We start from the raw sequence: 25872 nt of genomic DNA, 5'->3' as shown, positions 1-25872 counted from the left end.
GAGAGAGAGAGAGAGAGAGAGAGAGAGAGAGAGAGAGAGAGAAAGAAAACACACCTGACATGTGTCCCTCAGAAACGTTGGGAGGATCAAATAAAAATGTACATAGAAGCACTTTGAAAAAACTATAAAGCAGTATCCAGTTCTTAACGTTTACTGGTTCACAGTCCCTTTGTAGAGTTTGACAAAAGCTCTGGTTTTCTCAAAAACACAAACATACACATCTCCTCGTGTAAAATTTGGCATCAAGCTTCGGAGCATCCGTGGATGCTCAAAGACAATCCAGATTAAGAACTTACTTAGGTATTTATTATTTTCACGTTGGTACACAGAATTAGAGTCAGCATCATCTCGACAGCATTTCCAGTCTCACAAACAAGCAAGTGGCTCTCCTGTGGGCAGTCTGATTATTCATGCAGATGTCTAAAATACTCATCAGCAGGGTCACTGGGCACATAGTGAATACAGGCAGAAAATTAGTACAGTAGTTAGAGCGTAGGGCTTGCAGTCATTTCATCTGCACGCAGCTGTCCCCACACACACAACTGTTGGAAAAGAACAGGTTATTTTGAAAACAATCAGCTGAATTGAGTCAAAAAACTGGCCAGTGGGCCCTCCTCTAACGGAATGAAAATGAAGCGAGGTTCCTTCCTTTTCACATAGCTCATCGATGCAAAAAAACAGGCACAGCGAAGCTATTCCATAGCATAAATGTTCATTATTCATGAGCCTGGTTCTCGCAGCTGCATCTTTCACAATTTGGCTTAAACTCTATTTGTCTATATGTCCTTCTACATGTTTATGTATATTTACATTGTATATTTTAGTTCTCAAGAAGCGAGAAGGCAAGAACAAGGCCTACTCTGCATCTTTGTACAGGACGGATGACACATAACTGCCGGGATATAGTATCTAAGAGCAGCAAATCCAAAATTCTTCAGCACAGTGTGGGCGTAAAATCATCTACATAAAAAATTGGTCACATTCCCCCTCAGAAAAATATGAACAAAGTTTGTGTTAATGACCTATGACCTTAAGTCAATCGCAGGTGATGATGATATGCCAGCAAAGTAAAATACCATCCTAAACATTTATCAGTATTTCAGACAGTAAATACACGTTCTGTAGCCTATAACATCACATACGAGGGATCCTGTGTACTATGAAATATACATATTGAACACAAAAACTAAAAGTGTTCTTACCGTAAGATTGGCCTAAAACCAATTTCACTTTCAAAAATAACCACTTAATTAAATATTCTGCGCTTGCTTTCTGAAAATTAATATTTTTGGCACATGTATCTTAAGATATATCCCTTGGAAATGTGAACTTATGTCTTTCTCTTCTCTTGATAAATTTCCAAGAAGCAGTCATTCTAAATCATTCCAAGGGCCGTAAAGCTGAGCTTTTCAAAAATACCTGCATTTCCCTATTTTGTCACGAGATGGCAATATCATGCATTGGTAAACCACAAAAATCCTAAGTCTTAATTTATCACATTACAAATGCAGTTCTCAAACTTCATGATGTCAGGACCCTTTAACACTCTTAAGAATTATTGATGACCCCAAGGAATTTCTGTTTATGTAGGTTATATCTATCGATTTTTACCACATTAGAAGTTAAAATTTTGAAAATACTTTAAGGATTTTTATTAATCCACTTAAAACAATAAATCCATTACATGTTAACATAAATAACACAGTTTTGTAAAAGTAACTACATTTCCAAAGCAAAATCATTAGTGAGAGATTTTTGCAAATCTTGTTAATATCTAGCTTAATAGAAGACACCTGGATTTTTACATGTGCTTTTTCATTCAATACGTTGTTTTGATTTGAAGAAAATCCAGCCACGTGCAGATATGTAGTGGGAAGCAAAAAGTATTTTAATACTCTTTTCAGATAATTATGGATATTCTTCTTTGATACTATACCAAAACTCAACAAGTGGTGGTGCCTTAACGCTAAGTTAGAATGTGGAATCAAAACCATTATGAAACATTTTTTATACTCTACTACATTAAAATCCATTGGTCTATCCTACACTTTGAATGAATCTTTTACCCATGACTGATTTTTTTTTTTTTAAATCATGCATTGGTCATTTGGAAATAGTTCACTAAACTATGCAGATCTTCCAAATGTTGATACATTTCATTATTATATATAAAAAAATCACATTCGTTAGTATTACCACCAGTCTCATCAGAAAAGTCTTTGAGTATTAGGAAGCTGTCAAGTTCACAGTGGAGAACACAAGCTTTCTAAGATTCTTATTTTCATTTGAAATAATTTTATCATTGACAACAAACACATCCCTTGTTGCTCCTAAAATGACAGGCTCCAGGCTCACTTTATTTTTGAGAAAATGTCTGTCTAGTACCCAAGTCTGATTAACCATAGTTTGTTAATCAATCTGTCAAGTAAAAACGGTGTTTCATGAAACATTCAACTAGCTCGGCTTGCAACTCAATCTCAGAAGTACTTTTCCTTGAGACAATCATCATACTTTGGTATGTAGCAGTACTGCATGTGTGCTTCCCTTTCATCACAGATTATTATTAAAAATACGTGTCCTACGGTCAACATTTAATAAATTTAATAATTTCTCCTGTGAGATCAGGGACATTATTTTTTACAGTGAGTATGTAGAGGTGGAAAATACAATGACTTCTAGGACATTTTGGTGCCACTGACTTGATTCAGGGTAAGGTGCCAGCAATTTTACTCATCACTGCTTTTGTGCCATCCGTGCAAATGTCAACACACCAAAAAAGGCAAATGACATCGGAGTATTATGAGAATAGTTTCTATCTCATGGATCTCTGGAAAGGATCTTAGAGATTCCCCAAGGTCCATAGACAACACTTTGATAACCATACTTCAGAGTTTATAAAAGACTTTCAAATATAGTATTTTATTCAATCCCAAATACTTTGTGAAATATGTAGGTTAGGTATCCTGACTATCCCCATTATATAGAAAGTGAGGCTCAAAAGTATGAAATTATTTGCTCAAGATCACACAAGGCAGAAAATGGCACAGAAGAAATTTAACTTGAGGTTTTATTCAGTCTGTATTCTTTCCACTACATTACACTGCATAGGAAACTAAAATGGATTTACATAAGCACTTAAAAATAAAACTGAGGGACAACTTTGGTGAAAAAGAAGCTTCTTTTTCACTACTTCTTTCATGAAGAATAGGGACTTCCCACAGAAAAACCTCTATTACTAAAACACTTGATTAAAGGGAACCCTTATTTAATTTTCTTGTTAACGCTTCAATTATTCCTCCTCTTTTGGCTTCTATCCTTCTTAAGAATTTTAAATATTTTTATTGTGACTAAAACATGAACCCAGTAAACACTAAATTTAAGTCCTTTCCTAATGTGTATGTTCACAATTCAGTCCTTTTAAAAGGATACAGCTGTAATTAGAAACACTATCATTTCACATTAAAAGAAATAAAATTAAAGTTATTCTATCTGTGAAACATTCTGTGTTGCTGTTATTAGTTACCATTATTAATTAAGGGCTCACTATATGTTTGAATTTGTAAAAGCTTTACAAATATTATACATGTCATTTAATCCTCACACATTTCAAAGGTATAACCTTCACATTAATATTATTGCCATTTTACAGATGAGGCCATTGAGATTCAGAGAATTAACTTGCCCACTAATACAATTAGTAAGTAGATGAGCTGAGTTTAAAATCAAGCCTAACTTGGTTTTAACTTGACTGACTGTCTTTTCAGGGGTTTCCAGGGCCAGCAGCTCTGATATGTACCAGCAACTAGGCCCTTGATGTTCTCCAGTTACTTACCGTATTTGCCGGTGTATAAGACGACTCGGCGTATAAGACGACCCCCTAACATTTCCACTCAAAATACAGAGTTTGTTATATGGTCGGCTGTGTGCGATTTTGCGAGTGTGGTAAAATCGCATAACAGCAAAATCGCATAACAGCCGAGCATACACCCAGCAGCGCTGCTGATGCCTGAACGGTATGTGGAATGAAGTGGGCGGGCATCGGGAGGCCACTATGGCACGGGGGCAAGCACTATGGGCAGTCTATCTGAAGTGTACCTGGCGTATAAGACGACCCCCCACTTGGAGGCATATTTTTCAGGGCCAAAAAATCGTCTTATACGCCGGCAAATACGGTAGTTTCCTGTGAGATTTAGCTGGTAGAATCAATGCTTAATACATGTGTTAATTTGATGTGCTGAAGACACTAAGTGTCACAGTCAAAAAGAATTTCATTCTTTCCACATAATTGTACATCTTTCTAGTTTACCAACTTGCTATTCAGTTTTCCTCCACATAAATTATCTTTTCCAGTACAACTATGTTGCTTGTGATTTTTTTTTAATACGCCGGTGATAGCCTTCCTCTTCCATTTGACCTGCACCCGTCCTTTCTGCCTACTGAGATCGTACCTTTTATACCTCTGTGAGGTCTTCCCCAAGACTGAAGGTCAGGATTCTGACTCTCCTTACTTGAATCTCCCTTAGCTCTTTACTAGTGTTCTTCCTTAAGGCTGCTTAACCTTTCATATGCATTTGTTGTTATCTTTGCAACTAAGATGTAATTTTTCAGCCCACTTTGTATTGCCCACAATTTCTATCGCAATGCAATATATAAACAGAGGCCCACAAATGTTTAATTAATACTGCATGGAGCTGTGGTAATGACATATTAAAAGCTCATTTCTTAAGGACTTTATAATAGATAAACATGTTCTAATATAAGAGGATCATACTGGTGCTTCTAGTAATAAATCCCGCAGAAATAACCAGAGAAAAACAACGGCCATTACTGAACTGAGGCTGAATTTCTAAGTCTTGCTTCTAAGAGATTGGTTGGGAATAGTCTAAGCACAAAGCTGCAGGCATAGTGATTGGCCCTGAGTGGATTGTAATATACTGGGTTATAAAATAGTGGTCTGGAAGATTGGTTCTTCTGAAACGGTGAATGACTAGAATTGGGAGAAGGCTCACACTTCTCAAATGCTAGTGGGTGAAGGAGGAGGAGGAGAACATCACCATCATGACCACCACCATCGTCATCATAGATAACACATGTACAGTGTTACTATTAGCTGGATACTCTTCTAACCACTTGACATATATTAACTCAGTTAATACTCACAAAAACCCTAAGAGCTAGGAACCATTGTTAATTGCATTTATACGAGCAAATTAAAGTGCAAAAATTTTAAGTAACTGCCAAGAGTTACACATCTAGTAAGTAGTAGATCTAGGATGCAACAAATTCATTTACACTATTTAAATATTTGCCTATCACTAAATTACCTAGTGTGTATGTCCCAAATTTGAGAGGAATGAGGAATTACCATTTGGAGAAAGATTTAAAGAACTACTAATATCCAGGCACACACTAGTATGCTTCTTTCTATTTAACCTTGCATTTGTTATCTTTTTAAAGAATACTATAAATCCTTGAACCCAACATGCTTTTAAGTATCATAATCATTTAAGCCTTTTGAAGGCTCCCAGTGACCAATGGCAGGTGCTTTCACGCAGGAACTACACTGTGCAGGAATCACATCCCTGCCTGCTGCCATAATTGATCCCAGCATCCCTACTTTGGTCTATGCCACGGCTCAACTCTCCTTAAATACTGGACCATTATATCTTACCCTGCTCTCTCTCTCCAAATCCAAATTCCTCAATCTTTCCTGCATTAAAACTAATGAACAGGGGGAAGGAGGTGGCAAGGGCTATACGTTGTAAGATCCGTGCCTTCTATTCTAAAGAATTTTGTTCCATCTTTCACCATCTAAAGATCTTGTGATTAAAAAAAGCAACCAAATCTAATCATAATTTCACAGAGCTTTAGTCATACCTGTTTTATAAAAGCTGCTCTTACCTTCTGTCTCTTCACTAATTTTTCTTAATTCAGAATTTACTTTTCATTTTTAACATTTTCCAGTTATTCAGTGATGTACGGCCATACAAGCAACTAATATCAGAACACAGGAAATGGAGGAGAGAGCACTGGATCCAAAGTCAATCACCAGTTGGGCAACTTTCATTTTGGCAAGTCTCTTAACATCAACTAAGACAATAAATTTCCTTTCAATCTGTAATACAAGTGCATCAAAGCTTTTACCAGAGGATGCTGGCATTGAACCATCATCTTCAGTCTGCTACCTCTCAAGCCTAACTGAGATCCATATTTTAGTTAAAAAGAAGTAGAGGAAAAAATATTGATCCCACTAGGTAGTCTAAATTTTATTTGTATTTCCAATAAGATCACCAAACTACCTGGAATACATTTAAAATCAGTCTATTTATCAGGTCTGCTCTGCCATGCCAATTTAGGGCATCCAAGTTATAAGGAAGGGATTCCAACTTACCCAGGTGCCATAAAGCTAGCGTTACAGCATGCATGCCGAACCCTGGCTGACTTCATACGTGGTTCTTCCCAAGTCCACTCTGATCCTCATGTCTTTCTCCCTCAATAACTGAAAAATTCTTTGGAGAATAGCGGCTACTTAAGATTCATATCTGACATACTTCAAATGTTTATTAAATAAAAATAAAGATAAAAGAATGTGTAGACTTACGGCTGCATTTTTGCTTTTATGTCATTTGGGGCAGGTCTATGTTTCATCTTTGGTAACAAATGCAAGCTCCAAGGTTCCTGTGAGGAGATGCAAACCCTTTATGACAATCCCTTTTATGATGTTTTCTTTCTAGGAACTCTCTGATAAACAGCTAGAATTGGCTGTTCTAAAATGAGTTTTTAATGATGAAGCTTATGCAGTTGATGAAATACACTAGAGTTTTAGGGTGGTGTTGCGAAAAGGAAAAAAAAAGTCAGATCATAATACATGTGGGTATAACGGGATATATTTAAAATCAAATTTCCCATAGTTTGAGAGTCACATAACAAAATAAAATTTCAATCCATGCAAATGGAAGAAAATATTGGTATAAAGTCTCTAAAATGTAATGTATTTCAAAAACAAATTTAATGAGTTCCCATGTCTACTTAAGAACTAATGACATACCATATTTCAAAAAAATTACTTCATACTAGCTCAAACAGAAGAAGGAAATGTCCAAAGTTACTAGCTCTCAGACTGATGGAGCCTTCTGCATATTCTAAACTACTTTTTTAGATTTATACCCTCCTAGGTCAGACACATAATCAGTTTACTCATTCAACAAATATTTCTTGAGCATTTTTCTGTGGCCAGTCACTAGGTATGCTTTAGTGAGTAGCACAGGCTTATATTATGATCAATTTAAGTGGCCTTCTGCTGGGCTATAACAAAGCAAAAATTAAAAAAAAAAATGTTAGTAAATAATCAGCAGTGACAACTAACTAGTTTTAAGAAGATTTGAAAGCCTTAAATAGGATATTCATTCCACGTGCAGAAAATTTAGAGTTAAGTAGTACGTAGAATATAAAATAAAACACAAGATAACCTCTAATAAACAAAGCTCTTCACCAAGGAATGCGAAAACTAAAAAACTCTTTGTTTTGCAATTTTCAGTTTGAGTAAGATAACAAAGCTTACAAAGAAGCACTGTGCTTTTGCTTAGGCGATAAAACATTAATCTAACTGTTGACCTAGAAATAATATATAAAATTATAAATTTGTCACACAAAAGCTTTAAGGAAACAAGCAACCTAAGTAGCTCACAGCATTGGTTAATGTTGGACTCGGGTAGACTGTGTGTTTATGTGTGTGGCAAAGAATTACATGAGAATCCTTTTTCAATTGTTTTTGACTGCTCTTTGAACAGAAATTAAGTAGCAGAACCTCTCCTTTACTTCTGGAGTTCAAGTCTAACACATGCTGAAATGACTGTCAACTCTTATATATGTAACTTAAGTCTTATAGCAATGCAAAATTACCAATATAAACTTAGTGAATTGGGCTGCACATTATTATACAAACTGGATTAGAGTACAATTTACTTCTTGCTTGTCAACATAAATGCTTTAACATCTAATCCAATATTCTAGGCTTAAATTTTATGAATTCATAAAAAAATGAATACCTAATATATAAGATCTCCAGTTATATCCATCTACAAAGCAAAAATAAATTATGCCAGCCATTTGTCATAACTGTCACTGAAAAATAAGTAACAAGTGAAAAAGCTTTAACTCACCCTAAGAATTGTGACTACATTAGAATACCTATATTTGTAAAGCCTTGTCATCACACTATAAGAAGAGATTAACTTTTCTTCGGAGAAATCAGATTGAAGTAATCATAGAGAAACTAGACCCTGAATTCCAATCTGACGAACTGAAGAGTTGCACGTGTACTCTGGCCTGAATCAGTCTTAAGGGATACCTCATGTAGTATCATGTTTCTAGGAAACATGGAAACTAGGAAATCCAAAAATTGCCTGTCTCCTCAAACAGATGGAGGGAAGATAAAGAGACTTGAGGTGGAGGAAGAGTGAGTGGAGAGAAGAAGATAAGCTCCTTACCAGTCTCTAAGTCTCCAAAGTCAATGGCTAGTACATGTGCTTAAACCCTAAGGCCCCCAAGTCAGAAGTGGCCACATGGAAGGTCTTACTATGCCAAGAATAACCTTCCCTATTTCCATCTATCAAAATACTATGCATCATCAATATCCAAGTTGTCATATCTTTCACGAAGCCTTTCCTGATTTCCCTCAGCCAAAATTAATCCTTCCAATTGATGTGTTTCCACAATACTTTGTCCCTTTTCAAAGACATGTGTCATGTTGCATACTTTATAACAGTTATTTAGTTTCATCTCTTAATTCTCACACTAGATTATACAGTCATCACAGATAAGGAACTATTCATTCTTACACAACCTACTATGCCTAAATTGGTCAATTTTGTCTACTATGTGCTCAATAAAAGTTTGTCATTTTAAAATATATATATGAAGTTTTATTAAGCACCTTTTTAAAATTAAAGACATTTTAGAAAGTTAAGAGGAGCATACCAATTCCATGCCTAAGAATTTACCCTAAGGAAATATTCACCGAAGACATACAAAGGTTTATGTGTATGGATGTTCGTTATAGCGTTATTCATAATTATAATGATTATGATGGTAATAATGAAAACAATTATCATGCATTGTGTCCTTATTTTATGTCAAGCACAGCAAAAGCACTTTATATTACCTCACTTAGTTCTCAAAGCTGCCCTATAAGGCAGATAATATCTAAGCTTAGAGAAGTTAAGATAATTGTCCAAGGCCAAACAACTAGTAAAAGATGAAGCTAGAACTTGAACCCGAAAGGTCAGACTCCAAAGTCTATGTTCTTACTATATAGAGCTTGCCATGTACTAAAAATTGTTCTAACTACTTTACATGTCCATCCTTACTTAACCCTCAGAGCAACCCTAGGAAGTAAGCACCATTATCATCCTCATTCTACAGATAAGGAAACTGGGGTACAAAGCTAACACTTATCAAAGATATCACAGGTAAGAAGTGGTAAACTTTGGGATTTAAATCTAGGCAGCCAGGCTAATTTATACTTTCTTCTCCTATTTAGAAGAACAAATGACTAGAAATGACCTAAATATTCAAAGACTGGTTTAAATATATTTATGAATATATGAAAGCAGCAGCAAATGCACAAGAGCAAAAAGCTGGGGACTGCCAGTATCTCCATTTCTCCAAATTATTCCATCAGATTATATACATCACTTATCCTTATTTGATACATAAAGTTTACATCTGTACGAGGTATGATCACAAAATACAGTGAATGTTTAAATTTAAATAAAATGCATTATAGGGCCGGCCGAGTGGCTCACACTTGGGAGTGCGACCTCTGAGCAGCAGGACCGCCGATTCGGATCCCACATGGGCCAGTGATGCTGCGCCCTCTATAGCTAAGATGGTGAACAACAGCTCGACCTGGAGCTGGGCTGCTGTGAGTCGCCGGCGATGGTGTAGGCTGCAACGGGGCTGCAGTGGGTCGGCTGTAAGCTACTGTGTGTGGCCGGCAGCCGGCATGAGCTGCCGTGAGCAGCTATGAGCGGCCGTCCAATGGCCGGCAACCGATCTGCCTCAGCAGGAAAGAGCACAATAATCATAATACCAACATGAGCTAGTGAAGCGACGCTCTCCACAACTAGACTAAAGAACAAAAGGACAGCAACTTGTCTGTTCCCCTTCCACGATTCCCCAATGTCATTCCCTTCCCCAATTCCCCAATCAAATATTTTTTTTAAAAAGAGTACTACAGTAAAAGACACATTGCCGTTAATCCCCCTCAAAATACTCCCCCCTCGCTTTGAACACACTTATCCCATTGTTCTTGCCACTTTCTGAAGCAGTTCTGGAAGTCCTCTTTAGTGAGTGTCTTTACTTCATCCTCCATCATGACAACACTCTGTGTCACACATTGCTTCTGGTATGGCAATTTCTGTCAAATAAAAACATTACGGTGTGTCCTCATCCACCTTATTCACAGGATCTGGCACTGTGCAACTTCTGGCTCTTCCCCAAAGTCAAAACGACCATGAAAGGTAAACTTTTTGAATCGATTCAGGACATCGAGGCAGCAATGACAGGAAACTAAAGACACTCATGAAAGAGAACTTCCAGAACTGCTTCAGAAAGTGACAAGAATGGTGGGATAAGTGTGTTCGAAGTGAGGGGGAGTATTTTGAGGGGAATAAATGGCAATGTGTCTTTCACTGTAATACATTTTTTTTACTTAAACATTCACTGTATTTTTTACCACACCTCGATCATATATATATGTTCTAGAAATGATAGCACAGAATAACAGAAAAAGCACTTAGAAGGAAAATCACAAGGTGAATCTCAGACCCAACCATACAGCCTATCTCTGTGATATTAGGCAAAACTTTGGCCACTCTGAGTGCTTGTTTTTTCTCCTATAACAGAAGTTCAGATTGAGTTTCTTCTTAGCATCAATATTCGATATAATCGCAAGACATCAGAGAAGAGACATTTTGCTCCAGTCAACACTAAAATTTTCCAATTAACAAACAAAGTAGAGTTTAGAATAAACAAACAGTTCCAATGGAGTTTTGATAAAATTTAAATGTTGTCCAGAGAGACCACCCTAAACGCTCTTCTACTTCCAAATGTTCTTTATGCCAAATTCACTTCTTGGTCCCCTTCTTGCAATGTGACTCAAGATGTAAACATGTCCACATTCAGAGCTCAGCACCAATAGGAACACATCAACTCAAGCCAATCGCTACTGATTTATCCCCAGTCCTCTCCTGCAACCCACCCCTAGCCAAATTGCAGGAGCAAAATCAACTATCACTTCTATGCAAATCAACTCTAGTCCAAATCTCTGGCACGATCTCAATCCCAAACTTCAATATCACATCTCTGTTTATTGGCTATTTCTCCTTAGTTCACACTTTTCTAAGTCAGGTCAACCAGCCTTAAGTATCAGTCATTATTTATTCATCTGACATCCTGATTCTCCACATTCAATTTGTCACTAATTTCTAATTCTTCTCCTACTGCATTGTGGATTATGTCTACCAGGGGCAATTTAGGCACAGAGGAGGTGCCACTGTCCCCTATTGTCTCACCCATAATAGACATCACTGATCATAGCTCTCCCCATTGAGCCCAGAAATAACTACACAATCCTTCTTATCACAGCACTCCAGGGAGCCACAGCCATTGACTGGGGTTGGGATATACGATAAAACCCAGATCTCATCCCTGGTCTATATATATTGTTAACCATGACTATTCCTACCACTCTAATACAAACGGTTTGTCATACCACAACTGGACTACTACAATAGCCCTCTCCCCAGACTCCCACACAAGTCTCTCTTCAGCTCAGTCATTCTCAGTGGTTCCCCATTACCTGTCTACAGGTAAAATTATAATATATTCTCCTTTGTCAGATGTTCAAGATCCTCTACAGTTTGGCCCAAATCTTCCTTACCAGGCCTCTGTCTTACACAGTCCTCCAACATCGGAGCTCTTCAAATTTTTCTCAGTCTTAAAACTCTTGCTTCAAATGAAATCTTAGGCAAAATCCCAATAAATTAAACTGACAGAAACAGCAGTGCCTGGGTTGAAACAGGCCTGGGTGGTCCAGCGGCACTGCACTGCTTGGGGATCCCCTTCGGCGCCTCAGTAGGAGCTGAGGCTGCTCTGCAGAACCGGCCACCATGCTGACCAGAGAACATGAGAATCTCTATGAGACTCCTAGCCAGCATCGGTTTATGAGGTCTTCTGAGACCACAAAACAAACCAAGGGCAGAACTAATCAAAGGAGCCCAAACACTTAAAACTGGAGTCCAGCAATACAGACACCCCCTTCCTGATACATACATTTACCATGATTTTCTCCCGCTCTGAAAACGTCAATGCTCAGCGAGGGACAGGACAAGGTTAAGAGAATCTGACAGGAAGGATTGGATGGAGTTGAAAGCTGAAGTCCTGCAAGTTTATCTACACAAGCAGCACAAGTTCTGGCATCTTCCCAACTCAGCCCATTGCCCTCCAGCTGCATAATAGCAATAATTTTTTTAAACACCCTCATTCTGTCCTACCACATCTCATAATGTGTAAAGCCCAGCTGGATGGTGTGTAGGATTTTGTCAAGCTGTCTTTAATCTTTAGCTTTACCTCCATTCCTAACAACTGAGCTGGCAAGTACTTAAGTTGCTGATGTTTACATCCTGCTTGTTTTATTGTTCATTTCCAAGAAGCATTTTTTTGTTGACAGAGGCCGTGGCAGGGGTGCCATTTGTCAGAGCTTAGCCACCGCTTAACCTGCTCCTTTCCCTACCAGGAACCAAGAACCCTCTTGCTTCACCTCCCAGATGTTCAAGCACTTCTCCATTCAATTGTTTTTGTTTGCAGTTCAATTTGATATTTTAAATTCTAAATTAAAAAGGGAAAATGGACATGCATCAAACTGTTTCCCTGAAAACATAAGCTGAGATCATCTTCTTTAGGTTTTCCAGATGTCCTTTCTTTTTATCCCACATTTAGCCTAACCATTCAGTACGTTATCTGTTGATCATCACCATTGAAACCAGACAACCTCTACTGGACCCTTCCGTTCACCTGAATCCTGTCATCTTAAAAACTTCCTGTTCCCAGAGATCCTCAGTTTGCCGGCTGGACGGGGCTACAGCAGACACAGTCCCCTCTCAGATATCCACATGTGGTTGAGCATTATCCCCGACAGCCTTTTAATCCCACATTAACTGGCCTTGCCATCCACTACATGGCTTAACTTGTATTCTAAAGTTATGTGCTTAGGAACTGTGAATGAATGTCAACGTGAGAATAAGCAAAAAAAGAATTAGATTAACCTACAGAGGTTAAATTCATAAACATTACAAAATCAACTCTAAATAATTTAAGGAATCCACTGCTGAAAGATATTTCATGAAGCTTCTTTTCTGCTGGGGTGAATAATGGAGAGCTGACCACCATTCTTTCTGGAACTCAACTTTTCCCTAGCTTCTCAGGGGTGAATAGGAGCTAACAGGGAGAGGTCTGGATTGGGCCAAAGGGATACGGACTAGGCTCGGGAGTCCCCCAGAATCCACCATACCTTATGAGGTCTTGCCCACAATTCAGTTCCTAGGTTTTTGTTTTCTTTGTTGTAATTTGTTCCAGCTTATAACAGTGACAATTACTAGAATGAACTGCTAACAAACTGCCTGAAGTAATTAATTCCTTCTACCTGATCAGTGTATGTATAGCCTCACTAAAGAAAAAGAATAGTAATACCACGCATTGTCAGGAAAAAAATACCTACCGGTTTCTTTCAAAACTCGAAGAGATAGAACAAAATTGAGGGTACCTAAACAAAACGAATACATGAACATACATTTTTCAATGCAACGCCAATATAAGGTAGAGTACCGTTGAATAAAAGATCCCTCACTGCCAATACAACTGCCCAGGATAGACTGCTATTAACAATCCACACTTCTTTTGCGTTCTCAAGTCAAAGGTCAAGGGTTAACCTCAGTGATGGCCAGGCTTCCTAAGCAAAGGCCACCCCTGGGACTCATACTGTTGTAGGGCACTAGCCCCACACATAGCTTCTTCTTGGCTTTCGTCTCACTCCCCTCCTTCACCATTATACTCACCCATTCAATAACTTAATGAGACTGACAGAAAGCTGAGAGCAGGTGTGTGCAATATGTTGTTTTTCATCTCCCCACTCGGAGTTATTAGCACCTCCCATCACTCACTTTGGCAGGTCCATTTTAATATTAGCATCACACACAGGCTGCATCCTTGAGAAAGGAGGCCATTTCAGACTTTTCTGGTGAACTATTACTTAGATAATAGAACATTTATTTCATGTCATTATAAAATTAAACTTTACCGCTGGGTCTTTAAAAGGCTAATAGTTCAACTTCCCTCTTTGACATGCAAGAAAATAAGATTCTCCTGACAGGAAAATATGAAAGGCCATTTTTAGCCACTGTGACAACTCTACTAGACTGCTCAGTACAACACATTATTTTTTTCAACTGTATGAAAACATGTACCATAATATACTTTTAAAAACCACACCATGTTACTCTGCTAAAGAAGTTTAATACCCTCACTTTCCTGACGTGCAAAACGCTTTTATATCTCAGCTATGTACATCCAAAGTAAGCTTCAGATTCATTCATAATGTCAATCATATATTATGACTCAGCTTTCACCAACAGTGGCATTCATTACACACAACTATCACCTGTTTAAAGAGAAAGAAAAACATTCGGCAAAGTAGTGCATGAAAAATAACGTTAGCATAACGCTCTGCTTCCTTTTATACTATTTTATAAATTTTGAGGGAATTCTTTAGGAATGTATTCAAAAGAATAGAGCATTCATTTTTAGAAGTTAATTACATATTATTATATTCCAAGTATCATGGGAAATCAGTTTGAGCACTTAGGTTGTACTTGAGGATTGAAAAGACAAATCATGCCAAGATTTATTTGTTAAAGGCAAGGTAGGTCAAATTAACTCCACACCTATCTGTTATTTCTAGATAAACTTTACCAGGATAGAGTTGATGTAAGTGAAAAGATTACTATTAGAAGTTTTCTAAGTTTGCTAATAAAGATGGTAAATTACTGGGCTGAAATCTGTCATTTGTTAATCAAATTTAATAGTAATTTCTTCCTGCAGACACACGCAGAAGACAAATTATCAATTTCTGTAAATCATAATTAGTTCAGAGGCAAGTTCCAATTCTCCTCAAGATTAGCTCAGTGTAGTTTAAATTAAAGGCACTCAGTTACCATACAAATTGTGGAAAACTTCAGCCTTCGCTGAGGTGCTTGAAATTCTGGTTTATGACTGACCACTTGAAGATCTGTGCTAATAATTCAAAATGCATTCACTTTGTTATGTTCACCAGCGCCAATTTTCACTAAGTGTGCAGGCAAGAGACTGTGTGGAGAAGTATTCCACACAGCTCTGTTTCCCCCCCCCGTGGATGGCTTTGCTGCCACTGAGACGCAAGGCTCTTTCCAATCTTTAATTTTCTCTAAGAGTGGATAAGTGCCATGAGCAAAACTGCTCACCACTGCTCTTGAGGTGCTTATTTAAAAAGAAATAAAACATGATTAATTTCAAGTGCTTTACAATTAAAAATATATGACAGGAGGGTCATCTGGGCAATTTAACTACATCGGGAAGGGTCAGAGGCCTATGAAGTTTGAGAAACCCTGAGCTAAACTCAGTGCATGTATTTATTGTCACTGGTAGCATATTAGATTATTAAAAGGGACATGCTAATGTGACATTTTACTATTACAAAGAAAACTCCGTACTAAAATTAGAGCATAAATCAGGCAGATACGCTTCCAGACATGCAATCAGCTCTGTCTTCCACTCATCTTCCTTTACGCATCAAGGGGTTATATTAAATTTCATTTTGTATTTATTTGTTAACTATATGTGTTGCTCCTTTCTAAGTTCAACGTGAGTAACAAAAATTTAGCTGTATCTTAGTAAAACAGATTAAGTTGAACGCAGATAAAGCAAGGCGATTAGGGTGTCAGAAAAAAATATACTTTAAAAATCAAGGCTAAAATATAAACCTATTAGTTTTGAATACTTACCCAGATTACATTTCATATGCAACATTCTCTTCAATAAAGTGTTCTTCTTTATTGCAGAAAAGTATTTATGCCCACAAAATAGTAAGATTTGTCTTTGAAAAACAGCATGACAGCCCAACCAATTCTGTTCCCAAAACAATGGCTAGTTTGGGGGTGTAAACGGCAGACAACATAAAGTAAATCACTGTCATGAAATAATAATTAGCATTGTAAAAATAACCTCCGCTGCCTCAGCTGACTAATGCACAATTCCTGTTCGAGCCCATATTTCAAGTCTGAAAGTCACTAAATGAAATTAGCACTTTCATTCCAAAGCAGATTCTGTTGGTATTTTTGCCTGGAAGGAAGGGGGAACCATTTCCTACTGTCTCGCTAATCCAAAATAGCAAAAACTTGTCATCTTTGTTGCTTAAAGGGAAAGCTGTTCAAGGGCCTGGCAGAGAAGATCACAGATCAATTGAACAGCGTGCTCCTCCTCACCCTATTGTTCTTGGTCTCCCCATCAGCAAAGAGATTAATGATGCATATTTCATTAGATGGCACATGTCTATAGAACTATGGGGCTGGGCAGTTCAGTGACTGTGAGTCTTTAATAACAAGGCCAAAGTCAAGGGCTTGACACCCACATGGATGAATTAGTTTTCATGTGTTTCACTGCCTTAATCATCTCTAACACTAGCCATCCCATCCCATCACAAATGCATGGTACTTACTGGTCAGAGGGTGATTCATCAAGTGCATGAGAATGGTTCAGGGAATACTCCTCATGAAAGGGAAGGAAGAAAGAAGGAAGAGAGGAGAAAAGGAGAGAACCATGGAGAGAGGAAGGACCCAATAAAAATCCTAAAAGTGCTCTGCCTTACTGTCTGAGAGACTATGACCACTACCTTTTTATAAAAAGGACAACATATTCAGGTAATACATGTTGAAACTCAAATAGGACTACACAGTGATTAAGAGAAGACTAGCTAGCTAATTTATTCTGAGTTTGTCCTAAACAAACTTTCAAAAACTTAAGTATATATAAAATTAAATCATGCTTATGAATTAAACACTATATTCCAAGCCTTACAAGAACAGTACATTAGCAATTAGCATTTGCTTTGTTTTGAATTCACTGAATTTATATCATCCTTCAACACTGTTTAGCTAAAGCAAACAAAAACAAGAAAATCACATTATTCTTTCTAAGCCATATAAAAGTGATCTGGAAAGTCACGTTTAAAATCGCTATCATGGATTAGCTTAAGGCAATTATTTCACTTGCCGCATTCTTTTACAAGAAGTTAAAAAAAAATCTAGCTTCTTGCCTAACAAGAAAAATGAAATCCCATTAGTTGTGTCTCCAGTGTATATTAACATTCCTTTTGTTTAGAAAGGTTAATATCCCCCAAATAAAGGAGCATACAGTGCCTGTTAAAATAATTACATCATGACATTTTAGAAAGGTTGGCAGATAGACGTGGTTACAAGCAAAGAAACAAACAAAAGTAAAAGCGAGTACTTTTTAAATTATCCATGATTTCAAAAAATGGAAAGCACTAGAAATTCCACCATGTTTGCAATTCCCTGCCAGCTTGTTGGATCTCTGGTAATTGGCTATTCTCCCTCTTCTTTACTATGTTTTTGTCGTAGAAACTTACGAAGGTTGTACCATCATGCTCTAAATCAGATGATCTATTATCAGAAAAGGAACCTACAAATCAGGCAACAAAAGAATTTCACAACAGGTCCGTGGTTGATAGCATGAGGTACCAAACCCAAGTATCTCACAGCCACTTGGAGTCCCAAAAGGACAGTATTTGTTGTCATTAAAAAAGAATGGGGGGCCGGCCGAGTGGCTCAGTTGGTTAAGAGTTCGCTCAAGAGTTTGAGCTCTGAGCAACAGGGTCCCCGATTTGACTCACGGCCCAAGCTGAGCTGCCACTGGGCTGCCAACCGGTGGCAGGATGGCTCAGCTAAAAAAAAAAAAAAAAAAAAAGAATGGTTTTTCATTGTGCTCTTCCCAGGTGGGGCAGTCACTCGCCGGCCATTGGGCAGCCACTCATGAAAGTTCACACCAGCTGGCGACGTCCTCCACAACTAGACTGAAGAACAAAAGGACAGCAACTTGTCTGTTCCTCTTCCCCGATTCCCCAGTGCTGTTCCCATCCCCCAATTCCCCAATAAAATCTTTAAAAAAAAAGAAAAAGAATGGTTTTTCTATCCTTAGCAAGTTGATGTAATGGCCCAACACATCAATAAGGCTAAAACTCATGAACAATTAAAGTCTCAGAATTCACTCCTACAAGACCTAAAAGAAAACACTTCAAACTTTATGCAAATAAAATATGGCATCTGACCCTGATGCTTAAGGCAGGAAGAAGTAATTCTCCACATAAGTAAAACAAACTATTAATCTATCAAACCTTTGGGTATAGCAAACATTTCTTAAATAAAAAGTAGACACAACCTTAATATAAAACCTCACTGGCTCTCTTTCTCATTCTCTAGGGCATGAAAGCTCTGGGGCTCTAGAGCTGTGTCCTGTTCTGCCACTGCTCCCAGGGAAACAGCCAATGACGTCGGCAAGACAAAGATAAGGAGGACAGTGGCTTTCCCCACCACCGCTTAAACCATAGAAAGCTTCCTCAGATAATAATAGCTCAAACTCTGGACAGCAGGTCAGAGAATCTAATTGAACAAGTACTTTAAGAGGCTTATTAATATTCCCAAAAGTCAAAGAATGCTTTACATCAGCAATTCCCAGTAACACCAATGACAAATTGTACATGTGCAGTGATAAAAGGCCACGGACTTAAGAGTCCAAAAAGAATATAATAAATACAACTTAAAGGCCCCCAAGTTACCACAACAAAATATCCAAGAGTATAAATCTACAGAAAGAAATTCAGTGCCACATCTCAGCTGACATTCTCACAACAAACCGGTGCATGAAAGCCTGTCCAGGCTTTAGAACAAAGGTAGTAGTCATCCCTTCAGGGCAGGGCTTTCCAGCATTGAATGATGACCCTCCTTAGTCCCCAGCTCATGCAGAGAGTGCCCTGTACTTAGGAAGCAATCCTGCACACTTGTTGAATGAATGAACGAATGAATGATTTATATGGAATAGTCTTCCAAAGCAGCCTCTAACACATCTAAGCTGACATTTTTATTTAAGTGTCACAGGGTATGTAGAGGACTGGCTAAAATAGAGGAAACATTTTTTTTTCCTCAAAAAACCACCCAAGAACTCATCTCCAGGCTAAAATAGAGGAAACATTTTTTTTTCCCTCAAAAAACCACCCAAGAACTCATCTCCAGGAAAAAATATTAAAGTGAGCAAAGTAAATTCCTTTCTCTTCCATATTAAGTAACAAATGCTTCTCAATAAGAGACAGATGATGATGGTGGTGATGGTCCTGGTGGTGGTGGCGGCGGCAAACACATAGCATTTGTTCAGTGCTGGGCGCTCTTCTAAGTATCTTATGCAAATTAACTTGTTTAATCCTCACAACTATCATATGAAATAGGCATTAATGTTATCCCTCTCTTGCAGTTGAGTCAAGACAGAGGTAAGTTTCATTCAACTAGTGCCTGGCACAGGAAGATTTCAAGGCCAGGCAGTCTAGCTCCAGAGTCTGTGCCTTTAACCTACACTAAAATATTTGTAACAGTACTGTTCAATGGAACTTTTGGTGATGATGGAAATGTCTACATCTGCACTGTCCAATACAGAAACCACTCGCCACAGGTAGCTACTGGACGTTTGGATGTGACTAGTGCAACTGTAGAGCTGAAGTTCTAATTTTACTTAATTAAATTCAAATGCAAATAGCCACATATTGTTATTTATGCTTAAGTTTAATTCCATAACATAGACAATTTATTCAGCTTAATGGAATGTAAGATCTCATATATATGTATGTTACCCTTTGTGAAATCAACTCTGCAATTTTCTGCCTAAGTTCACAAGTCAAAGTTCAATAACTACTCAACGTGCCATGTGAGTAGACCTCATCTTGTCCGTATTTCCCTGTAAGTATATATGGGGGGTGAGGGAGGGGTGGTGAGAGTAGATGGAGGTAACAGCAAATACTCTCATTCTAAGTCATATTTCTCAAATAATTTTCAGGGACCCTTTCACATAATCCATTCAACAAATATTACTGGCCATCTACTATAGGCTATGGTGAGAATAAACAGATACAGTACAACGAAAACACATTCTGACACACTCGCTATACAACTTTTTTGGTCAAGCATTTGACATATAGTATGTAACAAATCAATGTTGAATAAACAAATGGGCAAAGGCTGGGACCTTATTCTCAAGGAACTTACAATCGAAGAAAGACGACACAATAAAACTTTTTATCATTTTCACTCACAAACCTGTTCCACATTTGCTTTATCAGCAGCATCCATTCAAACAAGCCAAAAATTAAAAGTCATCTTCCAATTATGCTGATTTCGTCTCCTTTCTGCTTCTGAGACCATTCTATATACTTGGTCCTTGCTCTCACTGCTCCAGTTTGGCCCCATTTCACTTGGATCTTTGTAACAATCTCTGTCCCGGTCTTCCTTTCAATATTGCCTGATTTAAATCCACACAACCCCGATTCCCCAGCGCTGTTCCCCTCCCCCAATTCCCCAATCAAATCTTTAAAAATAAATAAATAAAATAAATACACACAAAACTCCCGGAGTGACCTTCTTAAAATTCAAGTCTGACCAGGGCACACATCTGGTTAAAATCCTTTAGCGGGTTCTCACTCTCATAATATAAAATCCAAGCTCGTTAGTATGGTACACCATGGCCACAATAAGTTGGCCAAGATAATCATTCTAGCCTCATCACTCACTTCACTTTTTTTTGAAAACAAACAAACTCCTTGTAGTGTTCTGTTTATATGTTGGTATTAGACCTTAATTTTTTTCAAGGAGTGAAAAATCCAGCCTCCTACTGTATACCTTCAGTGTTGAGTACCGTACCTCACAGGCAGTAGGCATTGAATATGTTTACCGAACTAACTAAAATATAAGAAAAACGATAATGAAAGATGGAAGTAATGTTTGCCATAATTTACACGAATAACTTAAAAACGGCTTTGGGCTGATAGGGAAAAGCATCAAGCATAAACTGGGAAGGCATTCTAAGGGGCATATGAGATACAGTGGAGTTCAAGTAAAAGGAATATCACAAATATTATCAATCATCATCTCAGGTCATGTAACAGGCATAGGAAGGATGGAACTTTTATCTCATTTTCTCTGTGCCGTTCATCTTTGCCCACTGCCTTCCTAGCTACCGTCCAACTCATCTTCAAGAAAAAAGGACTTTTTTAACCTATCATGATAGCACAGAGTCTATGGTACTGAGGGCTACAGGGGCGCAGGCCACTGAGTATGAAAGGTTCAGCACCAATTCTCAGCATTCTCTTGAATTTCTTGCATCCTGGCTTCCTGTAGTAAGCAGAAGCAGACTTGCTCTCATAAGCTGTCTGTTCCTTCTCTTCTCAGACTGTCTTTAGCGTAGCTGGTCAAAAGGCAGGAAGATTCCAAGATTAGGGTGTAGAACAAGTTCAACATCTGCGAATCAGTCAACGAGGTATGCCACATTAACAAAATGAAGGATAAAAATCATACGATCATCTCAATAGATGCAGAAATAAACATTCGACAGAATTCAACATCTTTTTATGATAAAAACTTTCAACAAAGCGGGTACAGAAAGAATGTACCTCAACATAATAAAGGCTATATATGACAAATTCATAGATATCATACTCAATAGCGAAAAGCTGGAAGTTTTTCCTTTAAGATCAGGAAAGACAAAAATGCCCACTCTTTCCACTTTTATTCAACATAGTGTTGGAAATCCTAGTCACAGCAATTAGGCATGCATGCGCACATGCACACTCACATAAAATAAAAAAAACACTGAAATTGGAAAGGAAAACGTAAAACTGTCACTATTTGCAGATGACATGATACTAAATATAGAAAACCCTAAAGACTACACCCACAAACTGTTAGAACTAACAGTCAAGTTGCAGGGTACAAAATCAATATACAAAAATCTGTAGTGTTTCTATACATTAATAATGAACTATCAGAAACAGAACTTTCAGAAACAGAAAACAATCCCATTTACAACTGCATCAAAAATAATAAAACACCTAGGAATAAATCTAACCAAGGAGGTAAAGGTAAATGACCTGTATACTGAAAACTATAAGACACTGTGAAAGAAAGTAAAGAATACACAAATGGAAAGATATTCTGTGCTTATGGATTGAAGAATTAATGTTGTTAAAATGTCCATACCATCCAAAGCAATCTACAGATTCAGTGCAATCCCTATCAGAATTCCAGTGGCATTTTTCACAGAACTAGAACAAAAATTTTCTAAAATGTGTATGGAATCACCAAAGAACCCAAATAACCAAAGTGTCTTGAGAAAGAAGAACAAAGCTGGAGATATCATACTCCCTGATTTCAAACTATATTACACAGCTATAGTAATCAAAACAGTATGGTATTGGCATAAAAACAGACAAACAGATCAATGGAACAGAACTGAGAGCCCAGAAATAAGCCCACACATATATGGAGCCAAGAACCAAAAGAGCCAAGAACATACAATGGAGAAAGAACAGTCTCTTCAATAAATGATGGATCTGACTCAAAAGGCAAGGGAAACAAAAGCAAAACTAAACAAATGGAACTACATCAAACTAAATAGCTTCTGCACAGCAAAGGAAACCATCAACAAAATGAAAAGGCAACCTACGGAATGATACTTGCAAATCATTTATCTGATAAGGGGCCAATATCCAAAATATATAAAGAACTCACACAACTCAACAACAACAAAAAAACCCAATTTAAGAATGGGCAAAGACCCTCAACAGACAGGTTTTCAAAGAACACATACAGGCACATGAAAAGCTGTTCAACATCACTAATTATTGGAGGAATGTAAATCAAAAGCACAATGAGACACCTGTTAGAATGGCTATTATCATAAAGACAAGAAACAACTAGTGTTTTTGTCTTGGAGAAGATGTGGAGCAAAGGGAACCCTCGAACACTGTTGGTGGGAATGTAAATTGGTGACATGATGGAAAACAATATAGAGGTTCCTCAAAAAATTAAGAATAGAACTACCATATGATCCAGCTATTCCACTTCTGGGTGTTTATCTAAACAATACAAGAATAATAACTTAAAAGATGCATGCACCCCTATGTTCATATGGAAACAATCTAAGTGTCCATCAATGGATAAATGGATAAAGAAGATGTAACACACACACACACACACGACTATTACTCAGCCATAAAAAAGAATGAAATCTTGCCATTTGCAACAACATGGATGGACAGACCTAAAGGATATTATGCTGAATGAAATAAATCAGATGGAGAAAGACCGCATGATTTCCTTTGTATGTGGAATCCGAGGTAAACAAATAACAAACAAAACAAAAGGAAACTCATAGATACAGAAAACAGATTGGTGGTTACCAGAGGGGCAGGAGGTTAGAGAGTGGGCAAAATGAGTGAATGGGATCAACAGTATGGTGATGGATGGTAAGCAGATTTTTGGTGGTGATCACTTTGTCGTGTATACAGATGTTGAATTATATAATGCTGTACACTTGAGACTTATATAGGTAATGTTATATATAAATTTTACCTCAATTAAAAAAAACGATTTGAAACAGACAGGAGGCATCACTTGTGGTCGAGCCTAAACCCATTATCCAATCCAGCTTCTATCATAGCTCTGCATCAGAGTCTTGGGTGCAGTACCTTTGATTCCCATTCTGTAATTTCTTGCATCAGGAAGAGACAGTGGTAAGTGGGGAGAGGCAGGTGACTGACAGGACAGGGTTTGAGCCTTCCTGGGTTCTTGGATACCTCATCGCAATTCCTAACAACTAGGAAGAACAGAGTATTCAATTTGTAAGGATTGTAAAGTATGTGAAGGGAAGTGGTGGGAGATGAGGCTAGAAAAGTAGGCTATGGTCAGATTATCAAGCTGAGTAAATTTTTTTTTTAAAGATTTTATTGGGGTATTGGGGGAGGGGAACAGCATTGGGGAATTGAGGAAGGGGAACAGACAAGTTGCTATCCTTTTGTTCTTCAGTCTAGTTGTGGAGGACATTGCTTCACTGGCCCATGTTGGTATTATCATTGTGCTCTTCCCAGGTGAGGCAGATCAGTCACCGGCCACTCGACGGCTGCTCATGGAGGCTCATGGCAGCTCACACCGGCTGCCGGCCACTCATGGTAGCTTATGGCAGCCCACTGCAGCCCCACTGCAGCCTACGCCGTCACCTCACAAGCAGCCCAGCTCCAGGTCGAGCTGTTGTTCACCATCTTAGCTGTAGAGGGCGCAGTGTCACTGGCCCTCATGTGGGATCCGAAGGGGGCCCTGCTGCTCAGAGCTGGCATCCCAAGCCAACTCTTAACCAACACGCCCCTTGGCTGGCCCAACCTGAGTAAATTTTATTTCTAGATCCAAAGCAGTGATAGATTCTTTGTTGGTTTATTTTAAATTATGAACAGGACAGAAAAAGCCTAGTGTCCAGCATACAGTAAATAATTATTAAATATTTAATCTGACAGAAATATCTAAGTTGACCTGGAAGCAGGAAAGACTGAAAAACATAAGTGAAAAACAGTTAAGAGGCTATTACAATGATGTAGTGTGAATCTTTTTAAAATTACTGAAGAGAGTTAACTGATAAAAAGATAAACTATCCTTTACTGAGAACCCACTATGTGGCAATCATTATGCTAGTCATTATTTTAATTAGTCTTCACAATTCTATAAATCAAGCATGATTATTCACACTTTCAAATTAAGAAACTAAGGCACAGAGGATGTGTAAGTTACCCAAGGTCACATAGCTGGTTAAGAGATAGGCAATCTTGGATTGTCTGCAGTCGTGGACCAAGCAAAACCTTTCTACTCACACAGCCCTGATTCTCAAGACTTGAAAATTAACTGGATGAAGTAGGCAAGGGAGAGAGTCAAGAAATCCGAAAAGGTTTCTGAGCCTCGGTGATGGACCCTTCTGTGAAGTGAGCCAACAATTTCTAAAGCTCACTGTGTAGCTGTCCCTGATCAAAGTACTGGAGACACAAATTTCAATGTGACATAGTCTTTGCCTTGAAGGGATTTGCAAGTGGTCAGATAATTACAGTATAAAATAAATTAAGCCCTCAATAGCAATAGGGAGGTCATGAGAAAAAACAAGTTTATGTGCATAAGAAATTTCCCTGGAAACTATAGGACTGTAATAACTAGAAGTTATGAAATAATATTGAAATTAAGGATAACCACCAGAGTCTCCAGAGTGTTCCTCGTTATCATTAAAAAGAAGAAGTCTCTACAAATTAGTGATCATTAACTTAATTATAAGATATTATGCATTCATTTTATTCACCACCAATACACTGTAGAAAGGATTTCCCTAAACATCTCTAATGTATCCACCTATGCCAGTTAAAAGAAATCCTGTCCGTGCCCGTTTCCCTTCGACTGCAACAAAAACACTTCTGTGCATCTTGGAGAAGTTTAATTTCTTAGAATCACACTAATCAAAATTATAAAACTCTAAAACCCAAAACTTGCAGCATTTTTAATCTAGAACACAACAATAAGAAAGTAATTAATTCAAAAGTCATCTCAAGAGAAATTGTTATAGGCAAACTACCAAGAAATAAAAAACTAGATAGATTTAGTTCAACTTCAAATCTCACACACACACACACACACA

At 37.9% G+C, this 25872-nt stretch overlaps 1 protein-coding gene across 11 annotated transcripts in view; it reads right to left on the bottom strand.

Moving 5' to 3' along the window:
• CADM1 (cell adhesion molecule 1) overlaps positions 1 to 25872 on the bottom strand; it is a 334280-nt gene that overhangs the window by 163447 nt on the left and 144961 nt on the right. The window contains exon 1 of one of the 11 annotated variants that reach the window (XM_019647437.1): positions 6392 to 6460. The exons of the other annotated variants lie outside the window; for them this stretch is intronic. Coding sequence (XP_019502982.1) covers positions 6392 to 6425 — 34 coding nt within the window. The 5' untranslated portion in view covers positions 6426 to 6460. Of the gene's footprint in view, positions 1 to 6391; positions 6461 to 25872 lie in introns of those variants that run through there. 11 annotated transcript variants of the gene reach the window in all.

The sequence above is a fragment of the Hipposideros armiger genome, unplaced genomic scaffold (assembly GCF_001890085.2).
Source record: "Hipposideros armiger isolate ML-2016 unplaced genomic scaffold, ASM189008v1 scaffold_111, whole genome shotgun sequence".
NCBI classification, from domain to species: Eukaryota; Metazoa; Chordata; class Mammalia; order Chiroptera; family Hipposideridae; genus Hipposideros; species Hipposideros armiger.
This window is presented reverse-complemented; position numbering and strand designations above follow the sequence as displayed.